This window comes from Vanellus vanellus (genome assembly GCF_965231255.1).
Source record: "Vanellus vanellus genome assembly, chromosome: 17".
Taxonomy (NCBI): Eukaryota; Metazoa; Chordata; class Aves; order Charadriiformes; family Charadriidae; genus Vanellus; species Vanellus vanellus.
The window spans coordinates 5,169,898-5,187,824 of NC_138922.1; the positions used below are offsets into that span (position 1 = coordinate 5,169,898).

At 38.3% G+C, this 17,927-nt stretch overlaps 1 protein-coding gene across 1 annotated transcript in view; it reads right to left on the bottom strand.

Annotated features, from left to right (window-relative positions):
- TBCD (tubulin folding cofactor D) overlaps positions 1-17,676 on the bottom strand; it is a 134,236-nt gene extending 116,560 nt beyond the window's left edge. The window contains exons 1-8 of the mRNA XM_082492341.1: positions 17,544-17,676; positions 17,131-17,357; positions 13,788-13,838; positions 13,486-13,583; positions 11,639-11,740; positions 10,218-10,364; positions 9,339-9,394; positions 5,314-5,446 (exon numbers count right to left, since the gene is read on the bottom strand). Coding sequence (XP_082348467.1) covers positions 5,314-5,446; positions 9,339-9,394; positions 10,218-10,364; positions 11,639-11,740; positions 13,486-13,583; positions 13,788-13,838; positions 17,131-17,323 — 780 coding nt within the window. The 5' untranslated portion in view covers positions 17,324-17,357; positions 17,544-17,676. The remainder of the gene's footprint in view (positions 1-5,313; positions 5,447-9,338; positions 9,395-10,217; positions 10,365-11,638; positions 11,741-13,485; positions 13,584-13,787; positions 13,839-17,130; positions 17,358-17,543) is intronic.
- Between the last annotated feature and the right edge of the window lie 251 nt (positions 17,677-17,927).

A 17,927-nucleotide genomic window follows, 5' to 3' on the forward strand; every position in this document is an offset into this window, starting at 1 on the left:
ATTGCAGGTCAGATGTAACATTCTACCAGATTGTGGGTGTTTCAGTAAGTGATACATCAGGTATTTCTCTGTATCAGAGAAAATTTTAATAGCCATTTTTACCAACAAAACAATTTTTATACATGTAAATAGGTAATAACCAAACTGTTGAGAACTTCTCTTCAGATATTCAACACAGCAGGAAATCCAGTGTCAAGAAAAGAAGTTTTCATTACTTCTTTATGAGTCAAAGCATGCAAAAGCATTCACAAGTTCAAATTTCCCAAACTTCTGAGCTTACTAGATATATTTTCCGGGGAAAATAAAAGAGCCCTTTAGCCAATGTTGGCTTTTGGCAGGGACAGGAGGGAGGGCTATGTATTTAATTCCGGCATGTGCTACAAACAGTCGTGCACGTAAATCAAAGTTACTGCCTCAGAAAAATCCTGCAAACCCAGAGCTTACAGGGGCTACACTAAAAAGAAATGTAGAAAAGTACGTGATGCATGACTAGAAAACATTAAAAAAAAAAGTATAGAAAAAAGGACGAATCAGCATTACGGTATTCAGCTTAAACTTCCTGCCTCGAAGGAAGAAAAATATCCAAGGCACACCATTTCAAAAAATCTGATACAAACAAAATAATTAATAAGCTTGGTTTGCCACCTGCATAGACATTTTAGTGTCAGCAACTAACAATACTGAAAGAAGCCTGTCTATTGGAGTATCCAGGCAATCTAAGTTACGCCATGGTCTCTTCAATTTAATGAGGACATACAGCATACATCAACCTACCCAACCTGTTGAACTGTTGAAAAGTATGTGACTCCCTCTCTTATAAATAATTAAGCCACCTACAAATTAGAGAAAATCAGTGGTGTGCAAGCAATGACGACTGTCAAGTCTGGTTTTGCTTTAGAAATAGCATGGTGCAAGGAAAACAAAACCTAGTTTCTTAGTAATCACAGAAGAAACACACCACACCTTCCAATTGTCTGCATAACCCACTTTAGGCCCGACCTTCATGAGCTATATCAATCAGGATCATCTCCAGGACATGTTCCCCAAGCTATACAAATCACCATTAAGGGTGGCCTGACTGTTTGGTAGCAAGTATATCTTCCTGCTGAGCAGGAGACACAAGTCTGAATCTACCCTCTGGTTGTAACCAACCAAGTCAAAGACTGAGAGGATAATTTCAGCCTCTATGGGAAGAGAAGAAAATGATATCTTTCATTACTCTGGAGCACCCCCTAGTAGTCACACAACACCCAGGTCCAGGGAAAGCTATCAGCCATCCCTGCCTCCAGGCCAGATGCGGGGAGGTAAACAAGGTGAGGGAGGACATGCTGTCAGAATAGTAAGTTCACTTGAAAGCAGAGAATATTTAACAAAATATATGTGCAGCTAATGGTAAAATAGATTCATTAAAGCCCTTGTTCTTACTATGCCTTCAACACAAATAGTACTCCTCCTATAGGTCTGTATTTGTCAGGGTATAGATAAAGTCATCATCAACATGGTAATTAAGCTGACAAACATCAATACAGACCCCAGCTAAATAGGTGGCAAGAGGAGTTCAGTTTTTTGTAAGATCTTAGTTATTTATCAGTTGAAAACCTGAACAGTTTAGACTAACACATGGACAGCTAACAGGATAGTTCCTTTCCATTGTAACAAGACTACCCAAACCCACAGATCTGAAACACTTGCAAGAAAAAAAAAAAAAATTAGCAGCTTGAGACAGCACTATATTCTAACAGGAAAAAGTAAGTCTTATGATAACAGAACTTCTGAACCTTTACCTATCCACAGTACTTCTGGTGAGATGGAAAAAGCTCAAGAAATTTTGTGCCACTGAAAAAGAGAGGAGATACAGTATTACCAGAAAGAGGTCATTACCCTTGGTATCTGCAGACTTAAGAATTTTTTTCTTCTCCTTATATCAACACTGCTTTTTGTACACTCTTATCACCAAACCACTAAGCAACAACACCTTTTAAAAAAAATAACGCCAATAGACAATCCTAGCATTGCTAATTCTTTGAGAATGCCAAAAATATAGAGACTTGGGAAACATTCTATTTGGAAATACTCTATTTTTGTGCCTCTGGGTCTGAAAGAATAGAGTTAGAGAGTTCTTTCTTCCCTGGAGCAAAATTTACATAAGCATGTAGCTATTGCTAAATAACTTTTGCATTAGAGACAGCTCAGGGAAATGCCCTGTTCTTAAGACTCTCGAGTTTCATCAGATCACTGTGTAGGGCGTTTTATTTTTTTTAATTATTACTCACACTTGTATACTGAATCACTTATAAAACAAATAAGGTTTAATAAGTTTCAATGCCCAAGGCTACCTCAACATGATGACATCTCTGTCACGCAAGAACTGGGAGTGCTACACCCTGCAGCAATAACTAAAAAAGCTGTTTGATATAATGGCAGGTTTAAAAGCAAACCTCCAGACCAAGAGAATTTAAAATGCAGATTCTTAAAACAGGTTAGAAGTTTCCTTCAAGTAAACAAATGTTATATAAAAAAAAATAGCAATTTCTTATTAATACAACATTTATGACCCTTCAGATACACAAAGTATCCATGCACAAATGTGAATTTAATTCAATACTGCAATGTTAGTTTCAAGGAAAGAGGGCAGTTTTTAAAACTGAATCTCAAATACTGCGAGCGAAGATTCCTGCTAGCGCACACCTGTTGTGAAATGATATATTACTGACGACAGGTGTAACAAAAAAAAGAAAAAAGCATCAGTGGAATTAAAATGTGTAATGCAGGCTGCATGTTTCAACAAGAATCATGAAACAGTAGTACTTGTTCTACACATAATGCTGAGTTAGATTAAACAGTAGCATACCTAATCACCAAGACTTAAGGCCACAAAGAGGCAGATCAAAGTGCAGCAACGTTGAACTACTCATTGCGTACCTAACTTGCAGTTTCAGTTCATTGAAATGCAAGAGTTTCATGTCTTTTTAAAACAGTTTTGCCATGCCAAATCACTACAAGCTATTTCCTAAATGCAGACCATAAGCAGCATAATACCACAATCCAACTGAAATCCACCCTGTTAGGGGCAGTCCTAAACTGATCTGATGAATAAAGACTTTTTATTTCTACCCTGGTGGGTTGCATTCCCGAAACCTGCCTTGCTGCACTGACGGGAAACTGAAAAATGGTATTTTTTCTCCTGCTTGTTCAGAGAGAAATGCCCAGTTTTGGCGCTTAAAGTACCAAATTGCTGGAGGAATCCAAGGGCAAAGAATTTTGAAGCTTGTTGACACAAGTTTTAGCTGTCCCTCATGAGGTTGTGTTCTGCTTTACACACTCAGCAATTACTTATTATGTTTCTGTACAACTGGTAGAATCTTGTATGTTTAAGAGAAAAGATTTACTTAGTTTAAACACCACTACTATTTTCAGCTCATATTTTTGGTATAACAACATGTTGTTGTCACAAGTGTGTTACAAAATTTTTAATATTAAACTCCTGAAATAAATATTTCCTAGTCCACTTAAGCATGCCAGTGTACACGCATACCTGCATGCATATCATTCTGAAAACCTTTATTCTCTAATGATATAATTCATGCTTACATTGTAGTAACCAAGATTAAAATTTGGAGACTGAATGCAAGAAAAGGCTTTAAAAATTCAGTCTGCCCATACCTACCAACTGGAACAGGAGTCAAGAGCTGTAGGACACAAATAAAACTGGCCTGATAAATACTTTCACCTACCCCACAGAAGAGGGAAAAATCATATAAATGCAAGAAGGCAGGCTTCTGCTTCCGGGTATATTGTATCACATTCTAGTTTCGATTCTACTTGTTGAGTATTCACCTGTTTCGCTTAGCATGCACTAATGAACAGGTGGATAGAGCCAAAGCCAAACTCAAAGGAATTATGACAAAACACTAATGTATTATACATCCTACAGGTCTCATCATGCACCTAGAATGGCAGTCAGTCTCCCTTTCCAGATCTGACAATAAAATGATGAAACATCATTCTGTCTTTTGAAACATACTGCAATGCATACAAATAATGCTTCCTCCTGCTTAAGCAGCAGGTCCCAAGTTATTCTAAATATAGATCATTTCTTGTATCTTCTGATTTGGAAGAGCTGCTAGAGGAAAAAAAAAAAAAAAAAACCAACACACACCACACACTTGTTCCAGAACTTCGCTTTGATGTTTAGTAACATACTGGATATAAGACCTCATAGCAATTATTCAAAGAGCTGCAAATTTATGCAAATTATAGAAACTCATACAAACACCAGCAAATCCTTAAACCTGTGCAAAAGGCTGTACAAGAGTTTGTCACCTGACTTTGCTTGTGCTGCCTTGACTTTGGTCAACAACAAAACCAAGAAGGAGCAACTCCACCCACACAAATTCCCCCATTCCACCCAAATACATTCAGACATCAAAACTCCAACAGATACCAGAACTGTTATTTAAGTATTCCAAAATGGACGCCAACGCTATTAAGGGTGTAAAACTACAAGAAAGCTTTTATAACAAGATACTCTTAAAATGTACAAGAGGAGTGTTATCATACAGCAGTGGTTCAGGTATTGCAGTTTTCCCCATGCATAGTATATAAATTTTAAAACCCAACTAAAAATTCAGCTCTTTGAGTCACAAACTATTGTTTATAACTTCATAAAACTGCAAACTTCACAAGGCAAGAAGCATTAAACAAAAAACTTATTCAGATTAGCAAGCAAAACCAAAGGAATTAGTGCATTCTTTCAGACTGTTCAAGGACACTGTCTAACAAGTTTAGTGTATCTTACTAAAACTATTAAGAACAGTATTTTAGCTGAAGAATAATGGCTACAGTTTTCAAGAATCACTTGCATTTTGGTTACCAGTATTGAAAAGTCTAGGAGAGACCACTACTGTATCAGAAGCCCAACCGCTTCATTTTGTAAAGTTCCAATTACTGAATTTATTTCAAAGGTTTTCTTCAAAGAAAAAAATAACAAACCACACCAACCCAACTCAAGCTGAATTATGAAATGACTACTTATATACAATCACATGTTTAAAAGCATTTTTGAGAGTTATTTATCAGTATTTACACTGGCAACTTCACTTTCATTTGGTGATGGCAAGAATACTTAAAATATACATACATGGGAAGTTACATCTTCAAAACTGTTGTGGAGGAAATTCTAGCTGTATATTATCTATTTCTTTTTTAATAAACAGGATCCTCTCTGTGCATTTGCTATTAAAGGTCTACCATAGCAGTATTGTATGATCATAAATGCAATCATCTATCTTTTAAAGGCAAAACAGTATTTACCAGGGCCTGGAGCATGCCATTCATAACAACAGTCCCCTCCATGGTCTGGAAGGAGGATTTAGATAACATTGAAAGTGTCCAGTCCAAGAAGTCTGCCATCCTTTTTTGCCTGACATCAGGGCGGACAATAAATCTGTCACAGAAAACAAAACAAAACAAAACAAAACACTACAGTTACTAACTTTATGACTGTCAAAGAAAAATAATTTTTCCTGATATCCAAACTGGTTGCAGTTCTTAAAAACAATTCTCCAATGGATATTTTCCTAAATTGCTGAGGGTGGGAACATTCCAAACCATCGTATGGTTAGGCTCTGACCCAGAATTTCACTTTACTTCAAGCCAACCTGTAAACTTGGATTCTAGAGATTTCTCATCTTAACTGTAAAGCAACAAACTTTCCAAAGTTTAAAAAAAAAAAAAAAAAAAGTGTTTTTCCCAAACTTTCCCACAAAAATTATTTCCAAGAGAATTTGTGAAAACTTGAAACAAAGACAAGGATTCTCACCATTCTCATCAAGAACAGCTATTCTGCAAATCTGAAAATTGGTGCAGATCAACAATCCACCCATATTGCACTGTTATCAGTCAGGACCATAAAGAGTAATCATCAGTGCTATGTTTGGTTTTTCGGATATTTGAAAAGGGCAAACATCTGTTATCTAACACACTGGATAGGTCAAGAGATGCAGTTTTACCTATCTTAGAGAGGGTAAAAGAGGTTCATCATGGTTAAACTACTTTCATAAACTTATACTCAGTCATCATCAGTGACAGCCAAGCTAAAGTTAGGACATCTGCTTCAGTTATCTAATTTAGTATTCTCAGCACCCAAAAATTAAGGTCCTTTTTTGCAACAGAGATTCAGACTAAATCAAGAAACTTTGCTCTCAATGCAATCAAAGAAAACAACAAGGTACATGGGAAAGGCCACAAAGGACAATTCCTAGCATTTAAAGTAGGATGTATGCAGAGCCTGTATCTGGTTACTTTATACACCTACAAATTAAGTGGGGAACTGCTCCAAGAGCTAACTAACGGGGAATACTAAATACAGAGAAGACAGGAAACAGTGAGCAGACGTGATCACTTGAATTGTCTTTAAAGTCAGTATCTATTGTGTTCAGCAACAGAACAATGAGGATTTGGGGGAAGGGTTAGTTTGGGGGTGGTGGTTTGTTTAATAACAGAGCAGCAAGGACAAAGCCTTCTTTTGCACAATAGCGCAGGTAACAGAAGTAACCTCTAAAGCAGATGAACTGGTTCCTAGACCCTTTCTCAGCCCAAAGGAGTTTGAATCTTAATTTCTGAAAGGAGTGCCCTAACCTCCAGACTAGAAGCAAGATAAGGATAAGCCTCATCTCCTCCTCCTACTGCAACAACCAGGTCACTGAGCAGGGAGAAAAGAGAATTCATGAAAAACTCCAGCTCCTTTGCCCTATGAAAAGTAAATTACTTTGGAAAACAGGAAGTCTTGGATCCCAATGCGTCTAAAGTTCACTTGAAATTCTTATGAATTTTATACTTAGAGCAAGAAGACTTCCTCTTCCTCGTCAAGGAGCTTCCTACTCAGTGTGTTACAGAGTTAGACTCCTGTATCTTATCTCTCTGTCCATCCTAGGACTTTTGTATTCCTGCCTACCTAACAGTCTAACTTCAAGAAGATTGAAACAGTGATCTCACCTCAGAATAACTACACCTGTTCATTAAAGAACTGTTTTGGGATATGAAAGCAGTGAATTCAAGTGCACGAAGGCCTAAAGGCGTTGGACCCAGGTCTTCTAATTCCTGGTGAGGTGTTTTAATCATTAGGCTATAAACTGTGTTTTCATAATAAACTAAATAATTGTAAGTACACTAAATAGTAATTTTGCTCCCATGACAGCCTTACACACCTTGATGCAGCTGGTGCTAGAACCAGCTTAATGTATTCTATCGCCTTATTTGTTAAGAATATATACTTATAATAAAAATTAATTCAGCCAATAAAATGGAGCTGAAGAGAACATAAGACAACTACTAATAATATGCCTGCATAGTATCCTGCATTAAGATGCAAGGCACTTATGAAACCCCCCTGAAATCAAGGGCTGAGCACTGCAGAAACACAAAGTTTTGCTGAAAGCAATGCCGTAATCAACCACATTACTATATATATGCTTCCAGCAGTATTTTATTTTTACAGATACCCTGGGGTGCAAACAAAGTGCAAATTCAATTAGTATAATGTGATGAAAGATTTTTTTTAAATTACTGTCATCCTGACTAAAGAAGGCTTCCAAATACTGGATGTACCTTCAAAAATCTATCACAGTTGGTTGATTTGGGGTTGGTTTTTTTTCTGTGTTTTTAGGAAGTGAGGAAGATAAAAGGAACATTCAGGCACAAATGAACGCTCAAGAATAATTCACTCTGATGTTACACTTTCACCTCAAACCATCTGCTTCTGTCAACTCGTGACAAGACGGATTACCAATGCAGATACATAAAAATCCTAGACAAGCAACTTCAAATTATCATTTCCAAAATGACTGCAAAAACTAATTAGAATAAGGAGACAAACCTAAATGCTGTCACATGGAAATAATATGCAATAGGCAAGATTATTTATTAAAGACTATTCAAATGATGCATGTGTTCACTTAAATTTTGCTCTGAAACGTTTCAGAGTAAAACAGAAAAGTACAGGACTAGTCACCAGAGAACTATGATTCTAGTCTCAACTCCTTCATGAATCTTCTGCAAGACACTATCAGTTCTAAAACAAAAAAACATGTTAAAAATTTCTAAAAAACATAAAAAAAATTCTAAAGCATTGAGTCCCGTTACTGAAGTCCAGAATAAAGTACATGGACAGTTATTTCCCAAAACGCCAGTTAGGATCTGTTCTACTAAATGTTATATTTAACAACTATTTTGACACAATTAATCCCACAAATTTTGTGCCTCTTAATCCAGAGAAAAACGTTAATACAAATTTTATTTTTCAGGCTAGCTACTCATATCGACTATCATCATTTCATCTTGTTCACCCTACAGAGCCTCTGCTCCAACAGCTACACTGGCAAAACTATGTTGGCAGAGCCCCCTAGTGGAGGTAGTGTATATGCTAGTGTAAAGATTCTGGGTTTTGCTTGCTTTAAAAAGAAAAGAAAAACCAAACGACAAACTGAACTGACTAAAGCCCCGTTCTGCTACAATATATTGGAATATGTACTGTGATATATACTGGAAAAAAGATACGTGTGTACTAGCACAGCCTTTGTGATTTATTTTCATATGCATCACAAATGAAACCAACCTCCACTAATGCACTAGAAGAAAGGTGAGATACAGAAGTTCGTTATTTCAAATTTATAAAGAACCCTAGCACCAATATTACTGAAGTGATGCAAAAAATGTCACTGTCCCTCTGTCACAAATTGTTTGGTGTCTGAACATCAACCATGTAAAACAATGGGATTTATGAAGTTCCATTATCCTACACCTGTTTCATTTGATGAATTATTTGACAACAATAAACTTAAGAAGACAGAAGTATTGTTTTCTGAATGAGAGAATGAAGAAAGTGACAAGAGGGATATCAAGAAAATAAATTCTAGCATTACTGTTTCCTTTTACATAAGTACTACTAGGAAACATCAAGCCAGTAGTACTAGATACGAATTCTCTATTTACCATGGAACACATTGCGAAAATTAGCAGTAACACAAAGTAACTGCATCCTTCTCTTAACCCTGTAGCACAACCAGTCTCTAGAAGGCAATTTGAACAGTATCCTGTTAACAGTGAAGATCTCTACCACTTGTGATGGATAGGTGTTGCTCTAGCAAGCAGAAGGAAACAGTATTTCCAATAACACACACACTACTGGATCTGATTCAAGCAAGTTTAACATCCCGCATACAGCTGGCAACTTCCAGTCCTCCCAACGCTGTCATTAGTAGCATGTCAGACTGAAAAATGGCAGGAGAAATGGGAGCTAGCTTTTTTCCTTTCTGCCAAGAAGCACAAATGAGACTTACTTTGAAACCAGTACAGCAGCTGCATCTCGAGCCTTATCACTGACAACCAAGTAACACTAAAGGTAAAAGAAAACTAACTGTAAAAGAATTCATAGATGTAGGGTTAATAACAACTACGTACATGAATATACTTATGGTTACAAACATTATTATGATTACATATATTACATAATTATTATGATTACAAACTGAGCTTAAGATCGTAAAACAATACATTTCCCATTTAACAAACCATATCTCAGACAACAAAGTCTCCCTTCTTGTGTCTTTCAAAGCAAGTTTACCTTTACTGAAACCTTTATTTCCAGTCATATTTGTGCTACTACTTGCCTACAAGTGATAAGACCCTTAAGTGTTGCAAGTGTTAAAAGCGTAAACTGTTCAGGTGTTTGTGGGGAGGGGGCTGTTTATTTTTATCTTAAAGGGATGACAAGTTAGCCAGTTTGGCTTACATCTAGTGAAACTTTATTCTCTTTGCTAAAAGTTATTCACGCAGTCATAGCTTCCAATATTACTCATCCTGATCAAATGCTAATTTCCTATATAAATCATCAAACATGGCTTTCAGAAAAAGCTAGCTAGTATTTTCGAATGCTAAAAGCTGTTAACATAATCAAATGCATGCATTTGTATCAGATAGTCACAAGATAAGATCGTTTATTACTTCAGGGAAAACAAGTAACAATCTCATCTGACAATAAAGCAGCAAAGCACATACTGAAGATTTCAAAACTATGGAGAAATTCTTTACAGATTAGATGGTCTTAAATATGGGCTTAAATAATATTCTGAGAAGACAGTAATTTATTACATATTGAAAGATTAAGCCTAAGAAAAATATCACAGGTTTGAAAATATTACGAGATGTATTAGACTTACTTTTGCTATTTGAAGTATGCGATCCATTGTTGGCATACGAGCGTGCCCTTCCTCAGAAATAATATTTCCATCAAAACGGGCCAGATCAAAAGGAATCAAGCATATCATGGAGAGCCATAATAAAAGCATATAACGAGTTTCCCAAGTCTGGAAAAGAATGATAAAAGAAAATACGCACCCCATTTTCTGGAACATATTCCAGCAAAATCCCTGGAGCACAAACTATCCACTAGCTCCAAGAAACTTTCAAAGTAAGACAATGAAGAGAAAACTCCAAACCTGAATACTCTAAAACACCAAAGGAGACAGAACTACAAGAGATTCCAAACAGGAAAACTGTAACAAAACTAATGGACCCTCCTCTCTGAATCTGCAATCTAGACAAGTTTATTTCCTTACAAAAGGAAAATTGCATGTTGCCATTTTCCTGTTTTCTCTTTCCCTCAGCTCATTTGTGCCTCCAGTCACAAATATGAGAAATACATTCTTCTTCCTAATTTCTTAGGTATTGTTTTCACGGGTTTACTGAAACAACTTTAGATCTGTTTTGAGAGAGAGACAGACACAAAGGAATTTCTATAAGCTTTAAAGTTGTACGACTACAACAGTAAAGTGGTCAGAATCTATAATGTTTATTAAATAGAGTAGCAATACAGTTATTGTCTTCATATCCATTATTTTTGTTACTTAAAATAGATCATGATCTCTCTTAAAATTTACCTGTCTTAATATGTCTTCTGGAATTCTTATTTTTCCTTGTTCAAAAATATTAACAGTTTGAACTATGGTATCTTGGAGCTGAACTCAATGATCTTTATGTGTCCCTTCCAACTCAAGATAAAAAAAAAAAAAAGCAACTCACAGATCTGAAGATAGATATTGGGGGGGTTAAGGAAGAATAAAATATTTTATGAAATTAAACAAAGAAAATTAACTATATTCTTCATTTCCTCATCAAAACAGAAGTTCTCATACCAACTTTGACATAACTGAAAGGTTTAAAAACCAGCCTGTTTATATTAAGAAATAGGAATAAATACATAAAACCTAAAATACTCCATTTCCTGTGATTTAACTTTTATCACTTCAAGCTAAATTAATCTGACTGCTAATGACATGCATAGCAGAAAGAGGATTTTTTTCTCACTTATATGAGTGGTTAGATTTTACTTGCACCTCAACTGCCATCGCTTCTAAATCCTTAGAACATAACCTATGAAAGTAAAACACAAGACCTCTCCTTCAATCAGACATTTCTCTTCTGACAAGATGACTTTCATCCTAAATCCAGACATTCAGTTAACCCCGGACAGGGTGCATGACTGCTTTATACACTTTGTTCAAGATTTTTTCTTACACTGTTCATCAGCTTTTTCTATAGAAGACATAAAAGTTAAACAAAAAGTATAGCAAGTTCTCACCTCAGAGTCTTTTGGATTCTGGTCTACAAGCATATCCAACACAGGTTGTAGATCACCTACTTCATGAGGAAACAGCGGGAGGAAAAGTTTGTACCCTCTCACCTATAGCAGAAAGTTTCAAAATTTAGTATGCCATCTGGCACCATCAAGTACTGAGGAAAAAGAAAAGACCCTTTCAGGAGCTGCTTGTATATGATTCTCTTATCGTAAGAACAGTAAAGATACGAATTAAAGTCTTAAATACCTTGAGATTTTTGCACTTTTACAAACTTATTAAGAACTAATCACAGAATCACAGAATTATCAGAGTTGGAAGGGACCTCTAGAGATCATCTAGTCCAACTCTCCTGCTAAAGCAGGATTGCCTAGAGCACATTTCTCAGGACTGCATCCAGGCGGGTCTTGAAAATCTCCAGGGAAGGGGACTCCACAACCTCCCTGGGCAGCCTGTTCCAGTGCTCTGTCACCCGAACCGTAAAGAACTGTTTCCGTGTATTTGAACGGAACTTCCTGTGTTCTAACTTGTGCCCATTGCCCCTCGTCCTGTCACTTGGAACCAATGAAAAGAGCCTGGCTCCATCCTTCTTCAACCCACCCTTTAGATACTTGTATGCCATAATCAGGTCTCCCCTCAGCCTTCTCTTCTCCAGGCTAAAGAGTCCCAGCTCTCTCAGCCTTTCCTCATAAGGGAGGTGCTCCAAGCCCTTAATCATCTTAGTTGCCCTTCGCTGGACTCGCTCCAGCAGTTCCCTGTCCCTCTTGAACTGGGGAGCCCAAAACTGGACACAGTATTCCAGTTGTGGCCTCACCAGTGCCGAGTAGAGGGGGAGAATGACCTCCCTCGACCTACTGGCCACACTCTTCCCTATGCAGCCCAGGATTCCATTGGCCTTTTTGGCGACAAGGGCACATTGCTGGGCCATGGATAATTTACTGTCTACCACAACCCCCAGATCCTTCTCCTCCAAGCTATCTCCCAGCAGGTAAGCCCCTAACCTGTACTGGTGCCTAGCATTCTTCCTCCCCAGGTGCAGGACCTTGCACTTGGTTTTGTTGAACCTCATTAGGTTCTTCTCTGCCCAGCTCTCCAGCCTGTCCAGGTCACGCTGGATGGCAGCACAGCCCTCTGGGGTGTCAGCCACCCCACCCAGTTTGGTATCATCAGCAAACTTGCTGAGGATACACTCTGTCCCCTCATCCAGGTCATTAATGAATATATTAAACAAAATAGGACCGAGTATTGACCCCTGGGGGACACCACTGGTTACAGGCCTCCAACTAGACTCTGTGCCGCTGATAATGGAATGATCTTTCTTTAACTTTAAAAAAGGGACCTCTGGAGATTGTCGGGTCCAGCTCTCCTGTCAAAGCACGGTCACCTACAGCAGGCTGCCCAGGACCGTGTCCAGTAGGGTATTCAGAGATGGGAGGCTCCACAGCCCCTTTGAGCAATCTATTCCAGTGTTGAACCCCCACAGTCAAAAAATGTTTTCTTATGCTCACATGGATATTCCACAATCCATCTAATTCTTCATCATACTTTTCTTTTCAACATTATGACTCTTTTTTTATCACGCTGTATCTCAATATCTGCAATTTTTTTTTGCATTCAGACCCTGATTTTTGCTTCTCTGGACCATTAAATAACATGAGCTATCATGAAAATAATAAAAAAAGAGAACTAACTTTTCACAGTACAGTTTAAAAAATCTCATTGTGTTACTCAGGCAATTATTTATTTTACTATTTTTTTAAATGTAGATTTTTTAAAAGTTATTTAAATAACAAATAAAGTATTGGAAACTTACACATTTCTGTTACAGAATGTTAACTTTGGGATTTTTTACCTTTGTAATGATGTAAAGAAATTTAAAAGCCAGGTGAACTAGTGAGGGAGGAGATCCATTGTCCCTTGCTATATCCAACAATGAATTCATCATCCACTCTAATGAAATGAAAGAAAAAAAAAAAGTGAGACTACATGCAGTTAGCTTACAGTTTCTCATACTTCTAATAATGAAAAGGGAGACAGTAGTCATGTTATATAAGTAATATCAACCACAGCAATCTTGTAGTGCAAATACGGAACTTTTAGTTTAACAGATTTTCAAGTATATGCACAAAAAAGTTTTAAAGATGACATGCCTACCCAAGTGGTGATCCAACAAGTGAGGTTGCTCCTGGTATTTGTCCATTATACCTGAAAAGGAAAAGATATCTGTAATAAGCTATTAAAAGTAAAGGCTCTTCCAGGCATTAATTATGATATACACCCCTTATTCTAGACAGCTTCAGTTTAAGATTTCAGCTAAGTGCTGCCACCACCTGTAAGCGAGGTCAAAAAGTAAGAAAACTACATAACTGTAAAAATACAGTCTGTCCACTTCCAAAGTGCAATCATTTACCTACATTGAATAATAAACTCCCTTCCAGGAGTCTCAAATTACTATGGACAAACCTCACAGCTAGATGAAACAAGCAATTACTCAGTTTATTGCTGTCCTTCACTGCAGAGCTATTTGTAGCTCTCCTCTCCCAAGCGCAACTTACCAACACCCTATTTCTGATGGAACTCTGCAAACAGAGAATATTAAACCACTACAGGCTCTAGCTGCCCAAGGTGTACCAGCTGTACACTGCACTCCTACCCACACAGCAACCAGAATGCTGCCTTACACCTTTCTGCCTTGCTGTCACATCTTCTTCATTAACATATGGAATCCCACTTACTTTTCACACTGTTCTATTTGTTAACATGTCAAATTACTGATTGTCTTTAAAAACACACACACAAAGATACCTCAACATCAAGAACTGTAGTAGCATGACACTTTTCCAATCCTGAGGCTAATACAGCCATGGGGAAATTCTCCCTGGTCACCCTGGGTTTCACCACAAGGCTATCTTCCTTCCCACGCCCAGAACATATTTAAAGATATTGTTCCACCACTGAAAACGTGTACTGAAACAGAGTATAGGCATTGCAAAATTCTTATCTCTGCTTTGAGCTACCTTACTATAGCAGAAGAAAAACCAACATAGCACTATTTTGCAAGTGAAGGTGCTCTTCACAATTCTCAGAGCTTGTTTTTTATTTTGAAATAGAACACAGGAAATTATTCAGCTAAGAACAAAGAATCATTGGACACATTTTAAACTGGACAAATGCAAACTGTAGCTATTACTATCCGTGCTCCTCAAAACTTTCCACATTACTTACTTTATCTTGCTGCTAGTAATACGTTATCTTCCTTTTGGCAACTGACTTGAGGAAAGACAAATTGAAATTGAATATCGAAACAAACTAAGAACAACTTGCCACAGTTTTTAGAAACTGAAGAATTTTAATTTAAACCTAGAATCAATGAAAAGCAGCTATAGAAATGAAAGCTGGATTTCAGAAGAGGTCACCAAGTGATCCAGTACTGCACTGAAAATTGCCTGGGTTGTTTTAGATATTTGGTCAGAAAATAGCTTTTTAATTAGAAAACTAAAATACCTTCTTAACCTCTCCTTTTCCTGCATTTGTTTCTCTCTCTATCCCTTTTCTCCATTTGTCACATTAACACTTAGATTTAAGACATAACTCAACTTCAACAGTGCTGTAGTTGACCAGCGGATGACATTGCATAACCACTTTCAAGACACCAGCCAGTCCAACAGTATCCTTGCAATAGCTTGTGCAATTCCGTTAGGATACCATAGTGCTGCCTCTCCTATCAAGAGGGAAGCCTAAGCTCCTAATCATCAATAACTTCCCATTGTAATTAATGATACCTTAAGCTGTGTACAAATAATAAAATTACTGAATACAAGAAATTCCATCAACACTCTAAGCAATAGCTCTCAAGTAGAGTGGAATTTAATGGCAAATTCCTTATCTTGCCAAATTGTCTTCCCAGATCACAGTCTGGCAATCTAAAATAAAACCCTAAATCTAAATGCTGAAGAGAATTAATTGAAAAAAAAATGTTCTTCTAATGCTATTGTTTCATAAAAGAAAGATCTTCCTAAATTTTCCTACAAAATTATAGCTGCAGACTAAACTATCTTCCAAACTTCTGTTTCTAACAGTTCACAAGGAAACGAGCATCACATGTTTCTGCGAATGCTTTGGAGACCTGTATTAAAATCTTCTGTAACTGATCATTACTGTGTTATATGCATACAGATTAAAGGTATTCCCTAAGCTTCAACATTATAACCCACCCATTTTTGGTCCCATATTTGGGACATTCTGCCCAAGAAGGATCAAATAATACCTTATGACACTAAATATTATAACCAAATATTGAACAACATGTACAGTACCTGTCAGTTTTAAGTATATTAACACTGAATTTACTGGGCAATGATATGTGTGCAGAAAGTTCATAAATACAATTTAAATACACAGAGACAGTACATATGATATAAAAGACAGAGAGGCATAACAAGATGATTGTTTGGAGGAGATGATGGCCTTTCAGACACTGAGATTTTTGTCATTAATGGCTTTTCTATCCCATCAAAGTCTACCATTTCACCTGTGATACTGAACAATCAATGCAAATATGAGTGTTCTGGCTGCTTCTTTCTGAACAGTTACATATTCATCGTTAACCTCTTCAGATGCAACAGTCAGTTAAGTCAATCGAGTATAATTCTGCTGAGTAACTTCTGCAGGGTCAGATTTCCAAATTTGGGGATTTCTGCTTTATTGTTTGCCTACCTAATTTCTTTCTGTCAAAAACGCAGACACTGGATCAACATTTTGACAGTAAGTTTTTGCAATTCCATCGTTATTGCAGAAGTACCCAAAAAATGCTAGTGAACTTCATTTGATTTGTAAATACATGAAACTTTGAATTAAGTTTTGCAAATTATCTGGTCAGAATATTGGCTCCAATACACAGATGTGCATTATAACAGGCTAATTGCCTAGGACACTGCTACATGCACATAATAACATCACTTCTAAATTCAGCTGAGGTCTAGAAGCAGAAGAGCTTTCATTATAGGGCACAAAAAGCTCAGCTACCAAGTCACATCCCAGGTGCCTCCACTCAGCAACAATTACATGATCTGTGTGGAGTCAGCTGCCCTTCATATTTCCTATTAAAAAGAAAAGTAAAAATATGAAATTACCACTTTAAAACTCAAAATATATGCATTTTTAACAAGTAATTAGGTATAAAAATGGCTTTATTTAAGACATAGAAACTTTAACTAAATCATTGTCTGCATTTGAACAGGAAACTGTAGACTAAACAGGAGTCAGAATTCAGATTTCTTAAATCCCAGACCTGGGGGTTTTAGTCACAGTAGTTAAATGCCACATAATAGTGAAATATATATCAGGAAAGCAAAATGAGTAAAAAAAATAAATCTAAACTACCTGTTGATAAAATTCCAGCATTATCACTAATCCAAAATCAGCGATTTAGTCCTTTTTTGGTAATAAATTCTTTCAAGCAATATAAGAACACGCTCCCTGTGGAAGATGTCCTTACCTATGAATTTTTCCATTGTCATTTCTCGAGTCACCAGGTCCCCAAAGACTCCCTTCAGGTTACCGATAAGCCCCCGGACTTCCTGACTCTCTGTGAAACTCTCCAGGATGTTTCTCGTGGTGATGACACCCAGCTCTTGATTCTTCCCTTCCTCTGGCTCCGACCCCGCTCCGTCCATCTCGCCCAAAGCCATGCCCGATGCCGGCCGTCAGCGGTTCCTGTCACAGCTGGGCACAACAACAGCCGGTCAGTCACGTTATCCCCTCCCCGCTGGGCGATGCGGGACCGACCCCTCCCTCAGGCGACACCGCCTCTCCTCACACACGGCCCGACCCGCCGCCATGCGGCCCACCGCGCCCCTCCCCGGCAGGCGCCGCGGAGCGGAGGCCCGGCCCAGCCCAGCCCAGCCCTACCCTGTCTCCCCAGCCGTCCCGCACAGCGAGTGTCTCTCGGAGGTGGCCAGCGACAGCAGCGGGGACGCCGAGGGAGGCCCGCACCGCGCCGGGAGCTGCCGCGCACAGCACCCTGGCAACCGCCGCCGCGCTCTCCACAGCCGCCCCGCGCGCGCTGCCGGGCGCAGCCTTCCTCCTACGGGGCGCCGCGCGGGACGAAAGGCTGAGGAGACGGCCGCGCTACCGCGCGCGGCCCCGCCCCTCTGTCGCGGGGCGGGCGGGCGGCTGAGGGGGCGGCAGGGCGGCTGAAGGGGAGGGCTACTGCGTTACGCAGTTATCCGAGACTTTCTTCATTTCTTACCCTGCCTACGACAAAACACGCAATTATATGCTTAATTGTCAGCT